The following is a 25,324-nucleotide window of genomic DNA, read 5'->3' as shown; positions in this document are numbered from 1 at the left end:
TAGCTCCTTAGTCTTTACTTCACGCATTCTATCACTGCCACCTGCTCAAATTAAGATTAATTAGTATTTTATTTCTATTAAAATCTAGTGATAAGCATTCATTGCATAGTGATAAGAATCTACTACGCAGAGGACTAAAGGTAGTACCATTATAAGAATAAAGTTAAGACACCTATTATTGTAGAACATTTAGCTAATAAATAGTTTCTTGATATATTTCAAAAGAGAAATCATAGTCTATGGAACTCATTTCTTAACCGCGCGCCACACGAATCCTACCCCCTTGTTCACGGGTAAGCCGCTCTATCCGTGAACGTTTTATGTACGACACACGATCCGTTACACTAGGGTAGAATTTTATCAAAGAAGCTCCCTCCACCCTCACATAGTTTTCCATCGTTCTATTATTAGTTAACTTTCACTGCGACCACATGGTTGAGAGAGAGAAAAATCAGTATCTGTCAAGAAAACATGTGCTTTGCAGAAGTGCACAACGAGTACCAACAAGCAGTTTTACAAAAGTGCTCACTCCATTCTTTTACTGACTACGTATCCAATGCTTCGAGATAGAAAACAGACACATCGTGCATCGGTCCAAAAGGGTCCGCGAAGAAGAGAAACTCTTTTTCGTCGCCAAAGAATAAGAAAAAAATTGTGGGCACCATGTGTCCAGTTGTCGCTGTTAGGACCAGTCTAACCGCCTTAGCAGAGATCAGGGGCACGCATTAGGTAATTTATGGCTTTATTGCTCTGGTTTCGAAGGAGACGTGACCTCGGAGTGTCCGAACAAGGAAGGTCTGAGGTGCTTAAACTACGTGGGGGTACAAGGAGCTTCTTTGGAAAAATTCTACCCAACCACAAACTATTTCGACGGTCGATAACCAGGGTCGGTACAGTGACCCAGTGACATAGATTTACAAATTACAGATGAATTGTATTTAATTCATTAGTGATTATTATGTTTTAAATCTAACGCAGACTACTTTCAACCTTCTTGTCTTCAACGTTAATTCTCCAATTCTCCGTTCATTTTTTTTGTTGCATTGCTTTTTCGTTTATGCGTTATGCAAATATTTTCATACTAATGCTATTTCCTTCGACGCATGCCGACTTTCTTGTTCGGAGTACAATCGTAACGACCAGCGCGTACCCAACGCTACCGCGGTCGCTCGGGCGGCAAATTCGTGCTCTCATTGGCCGGTGTTATTCGCTAATAACTCATTAACGAAGCCTCATCTTATATTTTCGCTAAGGAAAAAGTTGTTTCAAATCACCCCCTGAATCTGCCGTTTCAAGTAACTGTAACATTTTTGTTACTCCCTGTATGTTTATATTTGTATCCTTTGTTACCCCATGGGGCTTTGAGAGTTAAGATCACGCTTGTGTGCATTGGTTACCATCAATTTGCTGTTGCATTTTTGTTTATCAGTATCAGTGTACACTGCATCGTCGGGAATTCTGATAAAAATTAATTCATATAAACCTGGTGTTTCAATGTATTTGACATCATCTATAAATATATTATCGTCCTTGTCTATATTGAATTTTTGTGCACCTATGTATTTGATACCTAATGGGCCAAGATAGCTATGAAGTGTTTCATGACCTTCGGATGTCTGTAGTTGCTGTCTAGCAGATGTTAGAATCGATCCATTAGTAGTTTCAAAAACATCATCCTCATCGATAGTCGACGATTGCACCACCGGATCCACTGATATAGAAGAAATCGATGACTTGGTTCGTATAACATTTTTTCGTTTCGATTGAATTCGTGTAGAGGTCATGAATGATTTATCCGATGAATGTTTCCGTTTTATATTATTCACTTTTAATTGTACAGGTGTTATTGTATCATTCAATTTAGTATTTGAACTTGATAACAATGACTCATCAGCGTCCATTGCAGAGACATTTTTCACAATCTGTTCATCAGCTTCCATTGTATAAGTATTTTCCGCAATCGGTTTTAAGGGGTCGACGAGTGGTTTAAAATATCTGTTCAATGCAGCATCTTCATCCATCTTGCCTGTTTTCAAAGCTCGATATTTTTTGCGAATAGATTCACTTGCGTTAGCATCTTCCTTTGCAATTCTCTCACGGTCCTTCATATCTTGTCCATCAATCATTGTTTGAACAGAAACGTTCTTCTCGCACGGCGCGACAATTAACAATTGATTCCATTATGCTATTGCAAATTCATTAAATCCCCTCCTGTAACAAGAAAGTTCATTAGACATCGAGCTATCCTTATCGATCACAACAAAACCATACTTGTGTTGCCAACAACTACGACACAATGTTTTGAAATCATCAAAAGACATGTTTTAACTATGTACCATCCTGTTTAAACAAAATCAACAGATTCGCACTACCGCGTATAAGATGTTTGGGAATTTTTGATTGCGTTAGACAGAGATAGAAACAGTCTACCTTTGAATGTCTCCCCATTGAAAAATACTCTCTTATCGTATCTTGTTTGTCACATGCTAAGTCATCAAAAATGAAAATTGAATTTGGAAGCGATTACTGTGGCGAAATAACATCGCAATTGTTTGAAAATTTAAAATAACGAATTTCATCTATTGATTCCAATAAATTCTCCAAATACTGATATTTCGGCTGCTGCAGGGACTTTGAATACACGTAGACATTCTCAAATAGTACACCATAAGGGCTTTCTAATAAACTTATTAACACGTTGGTCTTCCCACAATTGGATGGACCACAAATAATTCCACGTATAGTGTTTGGTAGCATATTACCATGTCTGTATCCCATGTTGTTGCCAGTTATTTGAATTCTATTGTCGAAATATTTTACACGTATAATCATTGATTGTCTCACGAACCGCATGTTTTCAAGATTCTGAAACATACGCATCCATGGCGCTCTTATATATACATTCACCAAATTAAGATTTGTTCACTAGTCGAAATGTTTCCCATCGTATCAGATGACATCAACATTCATGATTTAACCTCTGAACAGTTGAAATATATACCAAAGAATATTTTATTGCACAAGTTTGATACATATATTGACAATTTGTGGGATAAGCTTCCGGAATATATAAAAGCTGATAAGGAGGCTCAAGAATAACCCCGGTGTTTGGAACACTACAATCGTCCTTGGCAGCAAACACATATTGATGGTCCAGAACCACTGATTAAAAGCTGTAGTGAATGTCTTCGGCAAAAGTAAAAGCTGGTAGTGGGTTTTTGAATCGAGCAATAAACGCTCTTCCCATTGAGTTGCATATGCCTGGATATCAATTTTGTGGCCCAGGAACTCATCTTTCGAAGCGATTATCAAGAGCTGATTCAGGCATCAATCCCTTGGATGCTGCATGTCGTGAGCACGATATTGCATATTCGCATAGTAACAATCTAGGTGAGAGACATAGAGCTGACGATATACTCGCTGACAAAGCGCAAAAACGTATCACTACAAAAGATTTGACCCTGAGTGAAAAAGCTGCAGCTGCAGCACTTTGGGCTGCTATGAAAACTAAAACGAAACTTGGAATGGGAACGAAAACAAGAAATAAGTGCAAAAATAAGACTGGAGCAAAAAGAAAGCGGATACTTCCAGTTGCAAGACGTGGTCGTATTTTACCTATTTTATCATTCTTACGTGTTCTGGGCTCACTAGTTGGTGGCGCAGCGGAGGTAGCTAAGGCGATAAATGATAAGAAGGCTACGGAAGGCCAACTGGAAGGAATGCAACGTCACAATCGAGCTATGGAAGGGCGAGGAGTTTATCTCGCTCCGTATTGTGCCAATTGTGACAATTGTGCCTACAATTTCTACAAACGGTTGATAGTAAATTTAAACGTTGAATCTTTGTAATCATAATTCAGTATGAATTGGGCTGTTTCTTGAAACATGTCGATAACATTTACATTAAGTGGTAAGAGTAACATTCTGGCGGTAAGCTAATTTCTGCCTGTAGATTTGAGTGATGATATTTATGAGCTTGGTCTAACAGCTTTTGAAACATATAATACGATACCAAATGTGAATTCTTTTTATAATACATTTTACTTTGATAAGGATGACAAAGCAATAGTGATTCCCGATGGATCATATGAGTTGTATGCAATAAGAAAGTATCTGAATCGCGCAATTATGCAGACTACTCGTCGTCTAATAATTATTTAAAAACAGATGTATCTAAAATGGATATAGACTTTGACATTAATGACGATGATAACAATGCCTATGATAATTTATTAATTCGGGCTAATAACAATACTATGAAGAGAGAAATAAAGTGTGCTTGTCGAATAAATTTTACCAAACCTAACAACATTGGTTCATTGTTAGGATTCTCATCCACTCGCGCTTTGAAACAGAATCAGCGGCATGAATCGGATAGCTCAATTAATACCATGGATATAAACATTATTCGAGTAGAATGCAATATAACTGCTGGCGCATACAACAATGATAAGTGCGCACATACGATACATGCATTCTCCTCAAACGTACCACCTGGATATGAAATATCAGAAACGCCTGCTCAAGTCGTTTACCTTCCAATCATTGCACGGAATATTACGGATCTAACAATACGCATCATAGATCAGACTGGACGGTTAATTGATTTTCGTGGAGAAGAAATTACAGTAAAGTTACACATACGGCGACGTCGATAATACATGTATTACATGTACTACATGTATGTCAAGAAAACTACCCGAAAACTGGTTCCTTGCACAATGTTCTGGGGTAAGTGCCGTGGGATTTACACAGCCCTCTTACCAAAATGCATAGCCTTCCCCACTCCGTGGCCAGATCCTTTAGGAACAATATTCCCATTCTTTTGCAATACGGTATCGGACCGCTTGCCTTCTCTAGACACTCGCTCTTCTTTTAAACAGTCACACAACACCCGGTAGTTGGGAAGTCCAACGTAACCATCAGCCATCGGTTGCCAACGGGACTGTTTAGTCTCATGCATCCTCAATTAGCCACACGCAAACTAAGACCCTATCATAAATCCATCAAAAACCAGTCATCATCTGGCCATCCTTCTCAAATTCTCTCTTAAAAGTACGTTGACGCTAACATGTAAATCAGATGTTTGTATTCAACGAAACACGGCATCAAAAAACGTTTTCCTTTACAAATAAGACTGCATACGACATTAAGGCTTCCCCTAAATACATTGAAAGGAAAAAAAAGAGAAGCTAAGTGCAGTGAATATCGCATTTTTAGAATCATTGGGATTCATTGTGCATAATTACTAAAAAACAGTGAATATTTTAAATATTGCTGAACAACCCATGTTCGACGATCGTTTCGTCAAGCTTGTAACTGATACATATAATCCGTATGCTAACTCGACGTTTGGATATGACGATGAGATTAGAATACCTATACAACAACAAGATCTATACGCATTACATGTGAGAGTTTTCTAAACGTGGAAGGCAAGGTGGTGATAAAACATCGAAATGATGAATCAATTATAAAGTTGGGAAATAATTGCATAGCATTCATGCTTGACGAAATTCGATACGAACTGAATGGTGTGGAAATTGATTACAATAGAAACGTTGGAATAACTAGCACACTTAAGAACTACATATCATTTACATGCGATGAAGATAAAATTATGAAGAATGCTGGATGGAACATTAGATGGAACGATGAGAAGAATGTAAAATACCATTTCAATTTTTGCGTACTACTAAAAATTTTATTCGGATTTTGTGAAGATTATAAACACATAGTAATTAATGCTCGTCACGAGTTCATTTTAATACGATCACGCAATGATAACAATTGTCTTGTAGGATCTTTAATGCTAGAACCAGAAATCGAATTATTTAAAGTACAATGGCGCTTACCACATGTGATATTGAATGATATTACTAAACTATCATTACTACGTGTTTTAAAAAGTGGACGAAATCTGAGCATGTGTTTTCGTTCGTGGGATCTGTATGAGTATCCTCTGTTACAAACACGACTAAGCATTCTTGGTCTGTTAAAACGGCTACACAATTGGAAAAGACGCGATATGTAATTTTTGCTTTGCAAACTGGTAAAAAAAATGTAATGAGTGAAAATGCTACAGAGTTTGATAACGGTAAGCTATCCAACGTGAAAATTTATCTCAATTCAGAATTCTATCCATATGACGATCTAAACACTGATTTCAACAGAAATAAATATGCTCTTTTGTATAACACGTATATACATTTTTCTAAGGCTTATTACGGATGTAGCAATAGACAAGCGTTTCTAACGATTGATGAGTTTCTACAACATGGTCCTCTCATGGTGATTGATTGTTCACACCAAAATGATTCAATCAAGAAGAGTATTGTGGATGTGCGTATAGAATTTGATTGTGGTGAAAATATTCCAGCAAATACTACAGCTTCTTGTCTCATTCTACATGATCGGGTAATCAAATACAATCCATTAACAAATATTGTACGCACAATAAACTAATAAATAAGAGTAAAAACATGTATTTTGAACTATTCAATTACTAATTTTGAATGTTTAAGAGAAATTGCATAATATATATGTATTCATTTTATCAAACCATATATTTCTTCTTCTTCTATCCCTCCCCCATTTCCTTTAACGTAATAGTAACAATGATTTAATTACTTTAATGTAATGATTTAATTGCTATGCGATATAATTCCATTGTTATTTAATAACATTTTGAAGTATATAACATTAATCATAATAAATCATTGCACGATGTGGTTTAATTGTGATTTGACAGATAGTTCAATCATCTATCACCTATGGTTCAGTTGTGGATCGATATGGTACAATCATGGTTCAGTTGTAGATCCATGCGGTACAATCATGGTTCAGTTGAGGCTCGATGTGGTACAACCATGGTTCAGTTGTGGTTCGATGTGGTGCATTGATGGTTTGATGTAGATCGATCATTGTACAATTGTAGTTCTATTATGGTTCGACATGGATTGATCATTGTTCAATGTGGTTCGATTGTGGTTCATTACGCTTAAACCATAGGTCGATATAGATTGATTACTGTTCAACATGATCCGACTAATGATTGATTAAAATTTTGATTACAGACCAACAATAATGCATTATTTAATATAGTATTAATAAGATGCAGTTATGATTAGAAACATGGTTCTGATTCCTGAATATACATGTATCATACAACACATCACTACATTGTCTCTGTAGCTGAACGCTGTGAGACTGTAGAATCTTGCCATGCAGGTGAAAGATAAGAATGATGATCTAGTGGGGACAAAACTAGTGGGGATAGCTATATATAACGTGTGATCTGATGAAACATTGTTGCAATTCAGAATAAAAATTTATAAAAATCCAAATTATATTTTTTTACATTGAAAAGATTCCCAAAAAAATTGGAATCGGCAGCACTGGATATCGTAAGTACTATTTTCACTTTAATTATACTTTAATTAAGCTGTAACGAGCTTCTCTCTGGAATACTTTCAGATAGTGACATTGCATTGAGAGTAACTGAAAAGATATTGTCTGAGGGTACTCCTAGAGTATCTCGCGATAGTTTTTACATTGTCAAGCGTCCACGCACCCCTAAATTTATACAATTAATTCTTTATGTATTTTTTCAGCTCATAAACCATTGGTTTATGAGGTTCTATGCCATGCGACGTCGGCGGCAGCAAAACATATGCGAGGAGCACCAGGCGTATCACGCCGTAAGTACCATTTCCGAATAATACATTTTAATAAAATACTTATTCCATTTAATTTTTTATTAATTTTCTGTATCCTTCGTTTGCTTACAGCTTATAAACTTAGTGTTTATAATGCACCGTGAAGAGCGCCGACGCCGACAATATAATAATGTGTTACGATCCGAGGGCTAGATAGTCCGACCGAGGGTGAGGGTTTTTTGGGATATTGTTATTGTTTCGTGGACGAACCAACGGGTAACTTTGCACTCGTTGAGAGCCACCTCACGGATGTAAACGAACCAGTGCGCAAAGGCCAACACCGGGAGCCTCCTCAGGTTTTAGGTAGGTTTTCGTGGACGAACCAACACTCAACTTGGCGAGTATCGGGAGCCACTAGGGTGGAATAAAGACTGTGGACGAACTAGTGAGTAACTTTGCACTCGCCAGGAGCTACGGGATGTGGACGAACCAGTGCGCAATGGCCAACACCAGGAGCCACTTGTAGGTTAGGAAAGGGACCTTCGCAAGGATTGCGAAGATGTTAGTAGAGCCTCGTAACTTTTAAATTTATAATATATCTCGAGCGGTAAAGATATAGTATTTGTGGGATCGTTACGCGTTCGCTTCTTATTGGATTTAGGAAAGGTTTTGATTGACCTAAGTCCAATTTAACAAACATTATAAAAATGTATATTACTACACGTTTAAGTTTGACTCGAAGGAATACAATTGTCGATGAGTTTTAAGTGTCCCGGAACTACGTCCTCTCTCTCTAGATTACGCACAGAGGTATGCGGGGGACGCGTCGTTAAGACCACGTTACAGTGAATTTACTTTACGTACTGTACTCTATGATTCTGCTCGAAGGAGAACAAATGCTCGATCTTGCTTCCAGTCTCAGCCGCATACTGAACTCGAACTGGATTGGAAATGAGCCCGCTAGACCGAGTCTCTTGGCCTTCTTATAGTCAAAAATCTATGACAAAAATGGTGGGGACTCGGCTGCACGCCACCGCAGTCGCTCGGACGGCAAACTCGTGCTCTAATTGGGCGGTGTTTTTCATTAATAACTGGTTAACAAAGCCTCATCTTACATTTTCGCTAAGGAAAAAGTTGTTTCAAATCACCCCCTGAATCACCCCTTTTAAGGAACTGCGACATTTTTGTTACACCCTGTATACCACTAAAACCGATGCTTGGGAAGTTTCGAGTCATATTGGTGAAATGTCACCGAGCTGAAGAAATATTGCGAATTTCACGTCAAACGCCTACTGTTTTAGGGAGGAACGGGTTCGAAATAAATTCCGCAATTCTTAGTTACGAGAAAAATATATATTATTACCATGTCCGCGTGTCGCGGTGCTGCGTCGTCATAAAGACTGTTCCCATCGGAAGCTCCCCACTCCGCCATCGGTGAAAGCCTGTTTCACATAGTTTTATCATTGGCGCGCAACTCAACACCTACCTTAACGTAAAAGTACGCATTATATATCGCTGAAAACGATGCTTAGGCAAGTTTCGAGTCATACTGGTGAAATACCACCGCACTTGACAAAATAATGCGGATTTCACGTCAAACATCAACTTTAACGTAAAACTACGCTATATACCACTGACATCGATGCTTGGGCAAGTTTCGTGTCATACTGGTGAAATATCGCCATGCTTCCTGTAATACTGCGAATTTCGCGTCAAACGTCGACTTTAACGTGAGACTACGCTATATACCACTGACATCGATGCTTGGGCAAGTTTCGTGTCATACTGGTGAAATATCGCCATGCTTCCTGTAATACTGCGAATTTCGCGTCAAACGTCGACTTTAACGTGAGACTACGCTATATACCACTGACATCGATGCTTGGGCAAGTTTTGAGCTATGTCAGTAAAATATATCCGCATTTGATGAAATATTGCGAATTTTAAGTCAAACGTCGATTTTAATTTGACACTACGCATTACAAGTCACTGAAAACGATGTCTCGACAAGTTTCCAGACGTATTGGTGAAATATAACCGCGTTTGCCTACGAAGTACCACCTTTCTGAATAGGGAATTTAGAAGAGGATACCGTGGAGGTTTTAGTGGGTGAGAGTCCCACACTACTCTGACAGACCTAAGGTGTGCGGTAGGACATTTCCTCCACGTGATACTAAAAAAAAGAAAATCCAGGCCGCAGTTTGCACCCAGGCTGCAGTTTGAGCCGCTACTCAACCAGATCGGACAATTAGGGCCGCAGAAATCGATTTGAAAAGCATAAAATTGAGAACAAGTAAGCAGTTTTTCGATCTTATGATAGATACCGATACAGCGGATGGCAGAATAATGATTGTATTTAGTGTAATAGTAATTTAGTAATAATTTTAATTCCATAAACTTCAAAAATTTATATGCTCATACACTAAAATATAAAGATTTAACAAAAAATTTACCATGATAAAAAATTTTTATTCTTATTTTTCATCTATAATAATTATCTTTTTATCGCTATTTTCTCTAATATTAAACAATATATTTTTCATTTGACTAATTATAGAAATTACTAACTTAATTTTTTTATCATTATTAGCTATTTCAAAAAATATGAAAATTAGAGTTCTTTATTTTTTTATTTCATTTATTAGAAGATCTCTAATTTTAACGGGAATTTTATTTAATAATTTTAATGTATACTCATCAATCCTAATAATAATGGGAACTTCATTAAAATTCGGGATTATTCCATTTAATGCTTGATTTAATTTTATATTTAAATCAATTAATTTCATAAATGCATTTTTATTAATAACATTCATAAAATTAATTCCTTTTATTCTTTTAATAAATTCAATCCCTATAAAAGAATTATTAATTATAATTACTCTAAATTTAATTGTATCACCGCTATTAATATTAAATAAAAATTCTTTAATACTAATAATATCATTTTCTTCAATTTATCAAACTTCATTAATAATAACATTAATATATTTTGTTACACACGAAGTTTCGAGAAGAGAAACCTTTATTCGTTCACAATTGACGTTACAATTATTGACAATGATTTTGACGAGAAAACCACCAGAGTCTAACTCAGGACTAACTCTCGCGTTCGCCTGCCCCCCTCTTTATACACTTTCTTATCGCTTCCTCGCGTCGGCTTTTCGTTTGGCTCATCGTGTTTACTTGGACCATGAGATTCCCAACGTTGGCTTTTGCGTTCGGCGTACGTTTGGCTCGTCGCGTTTGCGTCGCTTCTAACGTTAGCTTTTCGTTTGGTTTATTTTGTTACTTCGCTCGGCCCGTGAGAATTTAAATTTTTATATTTTTATTCTTTACTTCATCATATATTCAGTATTATCATATAATATAATCTATTTAATCATAGATATAAAATTAGAAAATAAAATAGAAATAATAATCTTTAACAATAAATCAAAACTTACATTTTTTTATTTATTACTAACATATATACTTATTCCACCAATAGGAGTGTTTTCTTTAAAATGATTAGGGTTAGAGAACTTAGTAATTAAACTTAATGGTTTTAATCTTATCCTATCTATCATTATTGTAATATCAAGACTATTAATAATTTGAAATTATTTAAATTTTATTAATAATAATTTATTCAATAAAAATTACTCAAATATATTCTTAAAATACAAATATATAGATGTGTGAATTTTATTCATTATAAATATTATAGTAATTATATTTAGAATCATATACATTTACTTTAAAATCTAATTTCTAAAAAATTATATTTTATTTTTAAATTTGCAATTTAATATTTTGATTAAACTATAGAAATTATATTAATAGTATTAGAAAATTTTATTTTCATAAATAAATTTACAATTTATTCCTTTTATCAGGCATAATACTCTAATACTTTATTTAAAGATTTGAAGTTAATTTTAAACTATTAATCTTCAAAATTAAAAATATAAATTTAATTTTATAAATCTTAATTTCTTCGTGAATAAAAAAATGATTATACTCCACTAATCATAAAAATATTGGCATATTATATTTTATATTCGCTATATGATCAGGAATAATTGGTTCATCAATAAGATTTATTATTCGATTAGAATTAAGAAGACAGGGGCATGAATTAAAAATGATCAGATTTATAATTCAATTGTAACGTCTCATGCTTTTGTTAGAATTTCATTTTATGGTTATACCATTCATAAGTGGAGGTTTTGGGAACTGATTAGTTCCCTTAATGATTGGAGCTCCAGATATGGCATTTCCACGAATAAACAATATAAGATTTTGATTACTACCTCCTTCAATTTTTTTATTATCAATAAGAAATTATTTAAATTCAGGATCAGGCACAGGATGAACAATTTACCCTCCATTATCATCATTTATATACCACCCATCATCATCTACCGATCTAACAATTTTTTCCCTTCATATCGCCGGAGTATCATCAATCATAGGGGCTATTAATTTTTTAGTGACAATTTTCAATATAATAAATTATTCGTTACAATATGATCAACTACCTTTATTCCCATGATCAGTTGTAATTACAGCAATTTTACTTTTACTATCACTACCTGTTCTTGCTGGAGCAATTACAATACTTTTATCAGATCGAAATTTAAATTCTTCTTTTTTTGACCCTATAGGAGGGGGTGACCCAATTTTATACCAACACTTATTTTGATTCTTTGGACATCCAGAAGTTTATATTCTAATTCTTCCAGGATTTGGACTAGTCTCACATATTATTTTAAACGAAAGAGGTAAAAAAGAAACATTTGGAAACATGGGAATAGTATACGCCATACTAGGAATTGGTTTTCTAGGATTTATTGTATGAGCACATCACATATTTACTGTTGGAATAGATGTAGATAGTCGCGCTTATTTCACATCAGCAACTATAACTATTGCCATTCCCACTGGCATTAAAGTTTTTAGATGACGAGCAACATTCCATTGATCAAAAGTTTACGCAAATCCAACAACTTTATGATCTATGGGATTTATTTTTTTGTTTACAATAGGAGGATTAACAGGAATTATATTATCAAATTCATCTATTGATATTTTACTTCATGATACATACTATGTTGTAGGACATTTTCATTATGTACTTTCAATAGGAGCAGTATTTAGAATTATTGCAAGGTTAATTCACTGATATCCTTTAATTACTGGAATAACACTAAACAAAAAATTTCTTAAAATTCAATTTTATTTTATATTTATTGGAGTAAATATAACATTCTTCCCTCAACATTTTTTAGGATTAATAGAAATACCACGACGATATTCAGATTACCCTGACGCATATTACTGTTGAAATTTTTTATCTTCACTAGGATCATTAATTTCAATTAATAGAATAATAATAATTATTTTTATTACATTAGAAAGATTTATAGTAAAACGATTAATTTTATTTAAATATTTTCAAAATTCACTTGAATGATTACAAAATTATCCCCCATTTGAACACTCATTTAATGAAATTCCTTTGATTTTTAAAAAAGAAAATAAAAGAAAGAAAATTTAATTTTAAGCTTATAAAATTTGTAAATTAAAAATTAAATTTAATATGGCAGATTAGTGCGATGAATTTAAGCTTCATATATAAAGATATATTTCTTTTATTAAAAATTGCTACCTGAAATATATTTTCACTTCAAGATCCTAACTATCCTTTTGCTGATAATTTAGTTGTATTTTCTAATATTACTATATATAATATTATCAATAACTATTTCGATAACATTATTTATAATAATAAATATCATTTTACGAAAATTTAGAAATCGATTTTTATTAGAAAATAATTTAATTGAAATTATTTGAACTATTTTTCCAATAATTGTATTAATAATTATTGCATTTCCATCATTAAAAACTCTTTATATTGTTGATGAAATATGGACATTCTCATATTTTACAATTAAAGCTATTGGTCATCAATAATATTGAAGATATGAATATCCAGAATTTTATTTAAATTATGATTCTTTTATAATCAATGATTATTCAAATTTAAGATTATTTCAACTATTAGATGGAGATAATCGAATTATTATTCCATTTAAAACCCCAATTCGTTTAATTACAACATCTGTTGATGTAATTCACTCATGAACAATTCCATCCTTAGGAATAAAAATAGATGCAACTCCAGGACGACTTAAGGGGGCAGACTCCTTCGGGGCCTACTCCGAATCGATCGAAGCGCTGATGCGAAAAAACGGGCATTAGGGAAAACATAATTTATACATGCGACATTTGATAATGTGGCATTTAGCGTTATCCTGTTGAATTACAAATGAGAATTGCGAAGGTATAATTGCCAAATCGCATCGTAGGAAAGTTCTGTCACGCTGTTGCCACATCAATTACAATTTTATGCATCAGTAAATCTCTACTGAATACGCCTTGAGCCGATATTTTGCTTCATACGGAATATAGAAAAGGACGGTGCGAGCGAGAAAGAAAGAGTATCACGAATGAAACAATACATATGTGCCCAAAATTATGAAAGTAGTCTAAGAAACAACATTTTCGTATGAGATTCACACAAAATTTCACATTTATAATAAATGTTTATTAATCAAGACTAATTATAATGTTACGTAATATAGAAATATTTTCTAATTTATTCAAATGTAATCCTTTGAATATCACAAAATAAGAAATATACAATTTAGACCACTTTCATAATTATGGGCATATATATATACTAATATGTGAAATCCTAAAACTTATATATATAGAATAAATAATTCATTAAATTCATGCTATTCATTCATTCATTCATTCCTACTTTTTAAGAAATAAACAAACGACATTATTTTAATTTTTCTTTATTTAAAAATAAAAATGTTATGAGTGGTATAATTGTAATCTGTGAAAAGGTATACAAAAATTAGAATTATTTAAACTAAAAATCGAAAACAAAAAAAATTAAAAGCTACCATAGATTCGAACCAGGCACCTACAGATTATGAGGGAATGCCTAATTCTCACTCAACTAAGATACTTTCGTGTAAAATTAGTGGATTAAACTATAACTTCTGGAACAATTCCAATTGTTTGTTGATAGTAAATAATAACTATTGAAGAATAATGATTTGTAAATCACTTTTACTTGCTACATTTTCATCGATGCAAGGGTCACTCACACTGAACCTCTCCTACTGTTTGCAACAAGTGCAAGACGTTGCGAGTATTCATTAGCAATGTTATAATTTATACATTTAGTGAACAATAAACAACATTTATCATAATATAATGACAAAAACATTATAGGGGTATATATTTTTCGTAAAACCACTCGTTTCAGGGCCCAATTTCGCACAAAATGCAGTTTAACTAGGAATGTTATTATTTTGTTTATAACGTAAAAATTCAAAATTCTATTTTAGCCGTATTTTGTGTTTTGGTTCATAGTATTTGCATACAAATTTGCAAAACGATCGATCAGCATGTTGTCAGTGAAAACATCGACAATATACTATTTTTTAATATATTTTTTAAATAAATTGATATTTTTAAAAACTATTTACATAGGTGGATTCGTCGTCCAAAAATACAGAATCGCCCCATTTATATCATTTTGCTATACGCATTAGTTTTGGAGATATTAAACGAAATATGTGTCAGATACTCCTAGAATTCGTTTCTTATTTTCTTCAGAAATGTAGGCATCTGGCCAACGTCAAGTCCCAAGAGTTTTTTTCAACCACTTCATACCATCATAAAAACGGCCTCCCTGCCAAGGACCCAAAACTTTCTCTTTACCCTCTTTTCCCCACTAAGCTTTTCCTTGTCCTTGCACCCCCTTATTTTGTCAGAAAGAATTAGACCACTGAACTGATCACATCGTTTTTGTAATAAAGAGTATTGAATTATATATCTCGACAATTCGTCTTTAATTTGCCATCCTCCGGGTATACGACATATGTTTTCCACCCCCAACTTTGGGGGTGGTTTTCACACCCTTTAGATGAATTAGAAGCAATAAAAAAATACGTGTCGAATATTTTCGGCTATTCTACAATCCTACAAAGTTTCATCAAAATCGGAGACTTTCACCTCGCGATGTTCCCTTATTATTAAGAATCAAAATCTCGGCTGGAGTTGGATTCGTTCATGTTTTCCTGATGGGCAGAATTGTAATATGTACATTCATATATGTGGCAACAGTGTGACGAAACTTTCAATACGTTTTGGCAACTAAGCCTTTCTTGCGTCTGTATTCGTGTATTCGATGAATACGCCATTCAGCTGTCAAATTCTAGATTACATTTACCGAGTGATCTGTATTTTTATCGATGCTAATGGCAATATGACCAAATTGATTGAGATATACCATTAACGCTTCTAACGGCAAATCGTTGAACTATTTTTGTGTCAAAACGGGTGCACAACGAAAATTACGCTTTACGCCTTCAAGAAGTGTTAAATTGAGGAAAATCGCATTTCCACGATATTGTGCTAATTCAAGGAAGGGTGCTCTGGTGTGCTATGAGCTATGAACCATTAAATCGTGAGATATTTGCGAAAATGACACTTCGGCAGCCATCTTGCTAGTTTACAACAGCGTCTGTTTCATGCTTACAGTTTGTAATTTTACAGTTTTCTCCACGTATAGTGTTTATTGGAGTATAAACGGACCAGAGCACCCTGTAGTGAAGTCTACTCGTGGGTTCTGTACCCGCGAAAAATTCATTTATGCAAGTATCGAGACGTAAAGCGTAATTTGCGAAACCGGTTGTCTCTCTCGCTCATCGCGTATACGTGTATGACTTTCTTTGCTTGTGTGAGCGCACGCACACAGCTCAAAACACAAGGAGTCTGCCCCCTTAATCAAATAATATTATTTACATACCGACCAGGATTATTTTTTGGCCAATGTTCAGAAATTTGTGGAACAAATCATAGATTTATACCTATCGTAGTAGAATCAACATCAATAAATGATTTTGGAAATTGATTACTTAGAATAATAACTTTATAAAATCCTAAGATAAAAAATTAGTTAAACATATAACATTAAATTGTCAATTTAAAATTATTAATTTTTTAATATTTTTTATTTATATTTTATTTAACAATAATAATTTAATCATTAGATGTCTGAAATGAAAGAATTGGTCTCTTAAACCATATTACAGTATAAATTCGATATACTTCTAATGGCCAATATTTAAATATTTTTTTATACCACAGATAAAACCAATATTATGATCAATTCTTCTATTTTTCACGTTAAGAATTATTTACATTATAATCATTAATCTTCATTATTTATTTATTAATTTTTCTCCATATAAAAATAAAAAGAAAATATTAAAACATAAGAATAAAAATTTATGAAAGTGAATATGATAAACCTATTATCAATTTTCGACCCATCTACATATATTGTACTTATAATAAATTGAATTAGTTTATTACTACCATTAAGAATGATACCAATAATATATTGATTTATTCCCTCTCGTTTAAATATATTATGAATTAAGCTTATAATAATAATTTGCAATGAATTTAAATTACTAATTAGTTACAAATATATATTTAATATAATTATTTTCTTAAGAATACTAATAATAATTATACTTTATAATTTAATAGGATTAATACCATATATTTTCACTCCTACAAGTCACTTATCAATTAATTTATCATTAACAATATCAATATGATTAACATATATATTTTACGGTTGAACTATAAATTGAGAAAAAATATTAATTCATTTAGTACCACTAAATACACCTTTCATATTAATAAATTTTATAGTATTAATTGAAACAATTAGAAACATTATTCGTCCATGAACATTATCAATTCGACTAACAGCTAATATATTAGCAGGTCATTTACTTTTAACTTTACTAGGATAATCAATAGAAAGTTCCTGATTAATTATTATTCCATTTATAATCATTATTCAAAATATATTATTTATTCTAGAAATCTCAGTTTTATTTATTCAATCGTATGTAATTTCCATTCTTAGACTTCTATACTTTAATGAATCTAGTCATTAAAATCATTAAATTAAAAAAAAATTGTTTATCTTAAATAAACACTAAAACAAATGAAAAATCATCCATTTCATCTAGTAACACCCAGGCCTTGACCAATAATATTATCTATTAATTTAATAAACTTATTAATAAGAGCTATTACAATTTTTCAATTTAAAATTAATTGAATTCTATTTATATCATTAATTACTATATTATTTACTATAGAACAATGATGACGAGATGTAATTCGTGAAAGAACATTTCAAGGAATGCACTCATATATAGTATTAGATTTAATAAAATTAGGAATAATTTTATTTATTATTTCAGAATTATTTTTTTTCAGTTCCTTTTTTTGGGCATATCTACATTCAGCAATCTCCCCGTCAACTGAAATTGGGATAACCTGACCCCCTAAAGACATTATTCCCTTCGATCCATACGATATTCCCCTATTAAATACAATCATTTTAATTTCATCAGGATTTTCAATTACATGAAGACATCATGCTTTATTAGAAAGTGATATTATTAATTCATCCACTAGATTAAGATATACAGTATTGTTAGGAATCTATTTTTCAGTTATACAATTAATTGAATACTACCAAACTTCATTTACTTATAACGACAGAGTTTACAAATGTATTTTTTATATATCTACAGGATTCCATGGAACTCATGTAAATATAGGAATTATTTTTTTAATATCATGTCTTCTACGAATACACAAAGACCATTTCTCAAAAACCCATCATTTTCATTTTGAAGCAGCTTCATGATACTGACATTTTGTTGATATTATTTGATTAATTCTTTATTTACTAACTTACTGATGAATATATTTATAATATAAATTTAATTTAAATTTCAATATATAGAGTATAATTAAATACAATTAACTTCCAATTAATAAATTTAAGAAAACTTAATATATATAAGTTTAAATTTACTTTATTTATCAACTCTGGCATCATTATTGCCAATAATTATTATTATCATTAATTTTATATTATCAAAACAAAAAAAAAAAGAATCGAGAAAAAAATACACCTTTTGAATGTGGATTTGATCCACTATCAAATGCACGAATGCCATTTTCTAATCAATTCTTTATAGTTACCCGTTTATTTTTAATTTTTGATGTAGAAATTATAATAGTTATCCCAGTTACTTTAATAATAAATTATTCTTATTTAATTATAATAAGAATAATTTTTATTTTTGTCCTAATTATATTAATTCTAGGACTGTGAATAGAATGATCTTTCAATTATTTAGATTGAATTAATTAATTATTAAATCTACAGAATAAATGGATATTAGTTAATTTATAACATTTAATTTGCAACTAAAAATAAAATAAGATTTATTTATATATAAATATATAGATTATTATTTTAATCAAATTTTTAAGTCGAAATTAAATGTAATTTTTTACTTATATATATATATATTTCCTGGTCGGTTCAAAACGGTCTTAACGGAATCATTCTCGCGCGACCGAATTCGAATTTTTTCGCCGCCCTAGCTCTAACCCAACTCAAATCCCCGTTTTGCTACCTATCTTGGGCCTGCCACCATAATTTTCAAGCATATAAAAATGTTTATCTCGAAAACGAAAAGAGAACGACAATTATTTCATTTAGAAAAATTAATCCACGTATCAAGATACATGGTATAAAAAAGCTTCAAAGAACTGTGTGAGGAGGCACGTATTCTAAATAATTACTAAATTTTGTAATCAATTTTAATCTTTTGTAAATAATTTTTGTAAATAATTTTTTAATCACAGCCAGCGATGGTACCCAAACTCAAAAAATTGAGACCAACTGGCGACCAGCGAAAGACTGGATGCGTGGAAGAGCTCGTTTTCACGACGATGAATTTGCATACCGTTTATGCGAATTCTTATGGCGTCGATTTTGTAAATATAATAAAATTGATATGATGTCATCTTTAATGGATGCTATTAGAAACGAATATACCTTTAATTGATAATATAATGAATTTGGTTTTTGCACGCAGTCACCACTTAGGACGACTTCAATTAGTTGAAATTAGTATATCTCATCACTCGGTTCTAGTCCGTCACTAGGTCTAGACTAGAAAGGAAATTAAAAAAGGGAAATCATAACATTTGTATATACAGCTTAAATGGTCATCAGCGTATGCAATTGCTCGTAGCCAGTGGCTCCGCTCATTGGCTGAGCAGCGTGTAGAAGCCAATATGGCGTCAAACTAGCTAGTGAAATAGTTTAAAAATGCTCACCTCTATATACGCATAACTTTTCAACCGCTGGATTCCTAAAATTAAAATTTGCACTTTTGGATTCCGCTCGTCCAGTATTATTAAAATATGTAAAAAAAAACCATTAATTTTTATTTCCCCAAAGTAAAGTTTAACCTAATGCTATAGTAAGATAATAAAAAACAATGTTTCCGTAGTTCCTACAGATTGTACATTATTTTACTGGGTTTCAAAACATTGAAAACTCTTCAAAAATACTTATTCCATAAAGAATGAACGTAGGTTGGACGTATTAGTTGCTGCAATCGGTGAAAAGTACGGACACATCAGTTTTAATTTCTCTGCACCGATCCCGGTCGTTGGGGGATGATGCCCAGGTAGCGCTGATCGCAGGTGTCCAAGTCCACAAGAAGACACCTTGCATTTACAACACTACGTGGTCACTAACACTGATCACTTCACTAAACGAGCACTTGAACTTTTAATGACCGACAATCGACTATTTTGAATCGTTCTGCGCCATTCCGTAAATAAAAACAGGATGTCACGCACTTCAGCGGCGAAATTGCGATCGATACTGGTGATTTTTTCCGAAGTCTCGTTCCTCGTGCCCTCGCATCCCTCCAGCGCGACTTCACGGGGTGTAGTTTCGTCGAAATACTCGAATTTGATTTATTAGTTGACACTAACGAGGTTGGATCTTCCTCGGTTACTTTTTTTTTTTGTGGAGGTGGTAGTCTCCTCTTCGGGTCGAAGAAGTCACAAGCAAATTCATGGGGAAAAGCAAAGGCATATCGAATTAGAGTAGGAGACGGCAACGAGTGACTCGCAGATGTGGCCGTTTATTATCACAGGTATTGGCCTGCAAGTTCAGCGGTACACCGAAGCCGAAGGTCGCAAGGGTTGTGTCGCGCTTACCGTTCAAGTCCTTTCGATGCATTCGGAAGGATGAAATTTGGAACTGCTCGTCGTAAAAGTAGTAATTGGGGAAAGTTTCTGGACGTTAAACATTTGGTCAACGGATGTCTCGCACAGATAGACAAACTTGTCGATGAAGGAAAAATACATCAATTGTATTCCAATATAAAATAAATAACATTTCTATTTCGATACCTGTATAAATTTGGTTGATAATCTAATATTTTTCATGGAATGCAAATATACTCTTGCGGATAAATGATTTTGTATTATTATGTGAAATCGTTGCTTTTAGAGTGCTTTTGTCGTATCAATCGCTAAATGTCGATAAATGTCGATAAATACAATTCTGTGACGGATTTAATTTTTGTTACAGTTAGTTTTATTGATGGCCAGGTTGAGGGCGCATTATGTACTAAATATCGATTATACATAGGTGACACACACATATATATATATATATATATATATATATATATATATATATATATATGCACGCACACGACCACACGAATATAGCGGAAACGACGTGATCTTCGCATTTCTTTGGTTTCTTGTATATAGGGATTATACGTATTATTGGTTACATTGCGTTGCGACGAAGAGGTGGTTTTTTTATTACATTTGTACTGATTTAAGGCAAGTAAATTCATAACAATATTTGTCATTACTTTGTATTTATGTGTAAATATGCTTCGTCAAATCGCAGAAGCGATAAGACAAACCGATATGTTTTCTTAATGTATACAATTTATACTGTGTGTCTCTATCGCATGTACGGTTTAGGGATGTACGCAACCTCATACGTAGCACAGAGATGCATGAGTAAAAGTGTCTAAAAGAAATACGGTAAAGTTCGAAAAAAAAAATGGCGATGAGACGTTCCTGAGATGTTTGATCATTACAAATCAGTATGTTTTTAGGACGTCTTAAAAAGCATTTTCATAAAACGCTTAAATTAGATTACGTCTACAAGATGTTTTTCGTTAATGCTTTTGATTCCGCTCTCTATTGCTTTTATTTTGAAATGCATGTGCCTCTTTATATTATTAAAAAATATTTCTTTAATTATAGGATTTGACTTTCTTTTAATTTTTAGAAATACTATTAAGGAGAAAAACAGAAACGATTGAGTTTGGTAAGCTTTTTTTCTTTTTTATTTCAGGGTTCCATGAGTTATTTACAATATGTAGAATCTACTCGTTTAGCTGCTTTGCGCTATTGTCGAGTACGCTTTACTGGTTGCAGATTTGAGCCTTAATGTTTCACATAACATTAGTCGATAGGCTGCATTGTTTGCACCGTGTTTTCAGAGCAGCAACCGTAAAAAGGGGCGATACAAACGTCTTGTAAATGTCGTTGTCGTTCTTGTTGTCATTGTTTTATAATTATTATTACGATTATGATTATGGTTATGATTATGACTATGGTTATGATTATGACTAGGATTACGATTATAACTATAATTATGTTTACGATTCTGATTGTGATTATGATTATAACTATGACTATGGTTATGGTAATGGCTGCTATGCCTATGGCTATGTCTGCTATATCTGTGGCTATGGCTATGGCTACTATGGCTATGGCTATTGTTATGGTTGCTATGGCTGTGGCTATGGCTGCAATGGCTATGGCTATGCCCATGGCTGCTGTGACTATGGCTATGGCTACTATGGCTATGGCGATGACTGCTCTGGCTGCTATGGCTATGCCCATGGCTGCTGTGACTATGGCTATGGCTACTATGGCTATGGCGATGACTGCTCTGGCTGCTATGGCTGTGGCTATTGTTGCTACGGCTATGGCTATGGCTATGGCTATGGTTGCTATGGCTATGGCCATGGCTGCTTTGGCTATGGCTATGGCTGCTGTGACTATGGCGATGGCTATGGCAGCAATAGCTTTGGCTGTGGCTACAATGGCTATTGCTGTGGCTGGTATGGCTGCTATGGCCATGGCTATTACTGCTATGTCTATGGCTGCTATGGCTATGACTATGGCTGCATTAGCTTTAGCTGTGGCTATGTCTGCTATGGCTATGGCTATGGCTATGGCTATTATGGCTATGGCTATAGCTGCTATGGCTATGGCGCCGGCTGCTATGGCAACGGCTATGGGTGCGGCTGCTATGGCTATGGCTATGTCTGCTATGGCTGTAGCTATGGCTATGGCTGCTATAGCTATGGCCATGGATATGGCTGCTATGGCTATGGCTATGGCGGCTATGGCTATGGCTACGGCTATGGCTGCTCTGGCTTTGGCTATGGCTGCTGTGGCTATGACTAGGGCTACTATGGCTATGGATATGACTGCTCTCGCTGCTATGGCTATGGCTATTGTTGCTACGGTTATGGCTATGGCTATTGTTGCTACGGCTATGGCTATGGCTATGGCTATGACTGCTATGGCCATGGTTAAGGCTGCTATGGCTATGGCTATGGCTGCTATGACTATGGCTATGGCTATGGCTGCTATGGCTATGGCTAGGCTGCTATGGCTATCGCTATGCGTGCTATTGCTATGGCTATGTCTCCCATAGCTATTCCTATGGCTGCTATGGCTGTGGCTATTGCAGCTATGGATATAGCTATGGCTCCTATGGCTATGGCTATGGCTGCTACGTCTATGGCTGGTATAGCTATGCGTATGGCTGCTACGGCTATGGCTATAACTGCTATGGCTATGGCATTGGCTGCTCTGACTATGGCTATGGCTATGACACTGGCTGCTATGGCTATGGCTATAGCTGCTATGTCTATGGCTGGTATAGCTATGCCTATGGCTGCTACGGCTATGGCTATAACTGCTATTTGTATGGCATTGGCTCCAGTGGCTATGGCTATGTCTATGGCTGCTATGGCTATGGCTATGTGTACGGCTGCTATGGCTATGGCTATGGCTGAAATGTCCATGGCAATGGCTGCTATGTCTATGGCTGGTATAGCTATGCCTATGGCTGCTACGGCTATGGCTATAACTGCTATGGGTATGGCTATGACTGCTATGGCTATGGCCATGGCTGGTATGGCTCTGGCCATGGCTACGGCTATGGCTGCTATGGCCGCTATGGCTGTGGCTATGCCTGCTATTGCTATCACTAATGCTGCAATGGCAATGGCTATGCCCACGGTTATGGCTATGGCTGCTATGGCTATGGCTATGGCTGCTCTGGCTATGGCTCTGGCTACTATGGCTATGACTATGGCTGCTATGGCTATGACTATGCCTGCTATGGCTATGGCTATGGCTGCTGTGAAAATGGCTACTGCTGCTATGGCTATGGCTATGGCCATGGCTACGGCTATGGCTGCTATGGCCGCTATGGCAATGGCTATGCCTAATATGGCTATCGCTATTGCTGCTATGGCAATGGCTATGGGTACGGCTATGGCTATGTCTGCTCTGGCTATGGCTAGGGCCATGGCTGCTATGGCTATGGCTATAGCTGCTATGGTTATGGCTCTGGCTGCTATGGCTATGGCTATGGCTATGGCTGCTATGGCTGTGGCTATAGCTGCTATGGTTATGGCTCTGGCTGCTATGGCTATGGCTATGGCTATGGCTGCTATGGCTGTGGCTATAGCTGCTATGGCCATGGCTATGGATGCTATGGCTATGGCTATGGCCGCTACGGCCGCTATGGCTATGGCTATGGCTGCTATGGCTATGGCTATGGCTGCTGTGGCTGTGGCTATGGCTGCGTCTGCTATGGCTATGGCTAAGGCTGTGGCTGCTATGGCTGCTATGGCTATGGCTATTGCTGCTATGGCTATGGCTGTGGCTATGGCTATGGCTGCTGTCGCTGCTATGGCTATGACAATCGCTGCTATAGCTTTGGCTGTGGCTACTATTGCTATGGCTATTGCTTCTATGGCTGTGGCTGTGGCTGCAATGGCTGTGGCTATGACTATGGCTGCTATGGCTATGGCTATGCCTGCTATGGCTATGGCTATGGCTGCTATGAATATGGCTACTGCTGCTATGGCTATGGCTATGGCTGCTATGGCTATGGCTACGGCTGCTATGGCTATCGCTATGGCTGCTATGGCTGCGATGTCTATCGCTATGGCCATGGCTGCTATGGCCGCTATGGCTGTGGTTATGGCTACGGCTATGGCCGCTATGGCCGCTATGGCTATGGCTATTGCTGCTATGGCTATGGCTGTGGCTATGGCTATGGCTGCTGTCGCTGCTATGGCTATGACTATCGCTGCTATAGCTTTGGCTGTGGCTACTATTGCTATGGCTATTGCTTCTATGGCTGTGGCTGTGGCCGCTATGGCTGTGGCTATGGCTAAGGCTGCTTTGGGTATTACTATAGCTGCTATGGCTATGGCTCTGGCTGATATGGCTATGGCTATGGCTGCTATGGCTATGGATTTGGCCATGTCTATGGCTGCTATGGCTATGGCTAAGGCTGCTATGTTCATGGCTATGGCTGCTTTGGCTATGGCTATGGCTACG

At 35.0% G+C, this 25,324-nt stretch overlaps 1 protein-coding gene across 1 annotated transcript; it reads left to right on the top strand.

Moving 5' to 3' along the window:
- Window positions 1–4,660: 4,660 nt before the first annotated feature.
- LOC143187606 (uncharacterized) lies at window positions 4,661–6,304 on the top strand. The gene is made up of 6 exons (XM_076391833.1): window positions 4,661–4,730; window positions 4,883–5,015; window positions 5,082–5,200; window positions 5,259–5,349; window positions 5,394–6,096; window positions 6,219–6,304. Exons 1-5 carry the CDS (start codon window positions 4,661–4,663, stop codon window positions 6,031–6,033), a joined length of 1,053 nt encoding a protein of 350 aa, XP_076247948.1. The 3' UTR covers window positions 6,034–6,096; window positions 6,219–6,304.
- Window positions 6,305–25,324: the final 19,020 nt, after the last annotated feature.

Source organism: Calliopsis andreniformis, unplaced genomic scaffold (assembly GCF_051401765.1).
Source record: "Calliopsis andreniformis isolate RMS-2024a unplaced genomic scaffold, iyCalAndr_principal scaffold0119, whole genome shotgun sequence".
Taxonomy (NCBI): Eukaryota; Metazoa; Arthropoda; class Insecta; order Hymenoptera; family Andrenidae; genus Calliopsis; species Calliopsis andreniformis.
This window is presented reverse-complemented; position numbering and strand designations above follow the sequence as displayed.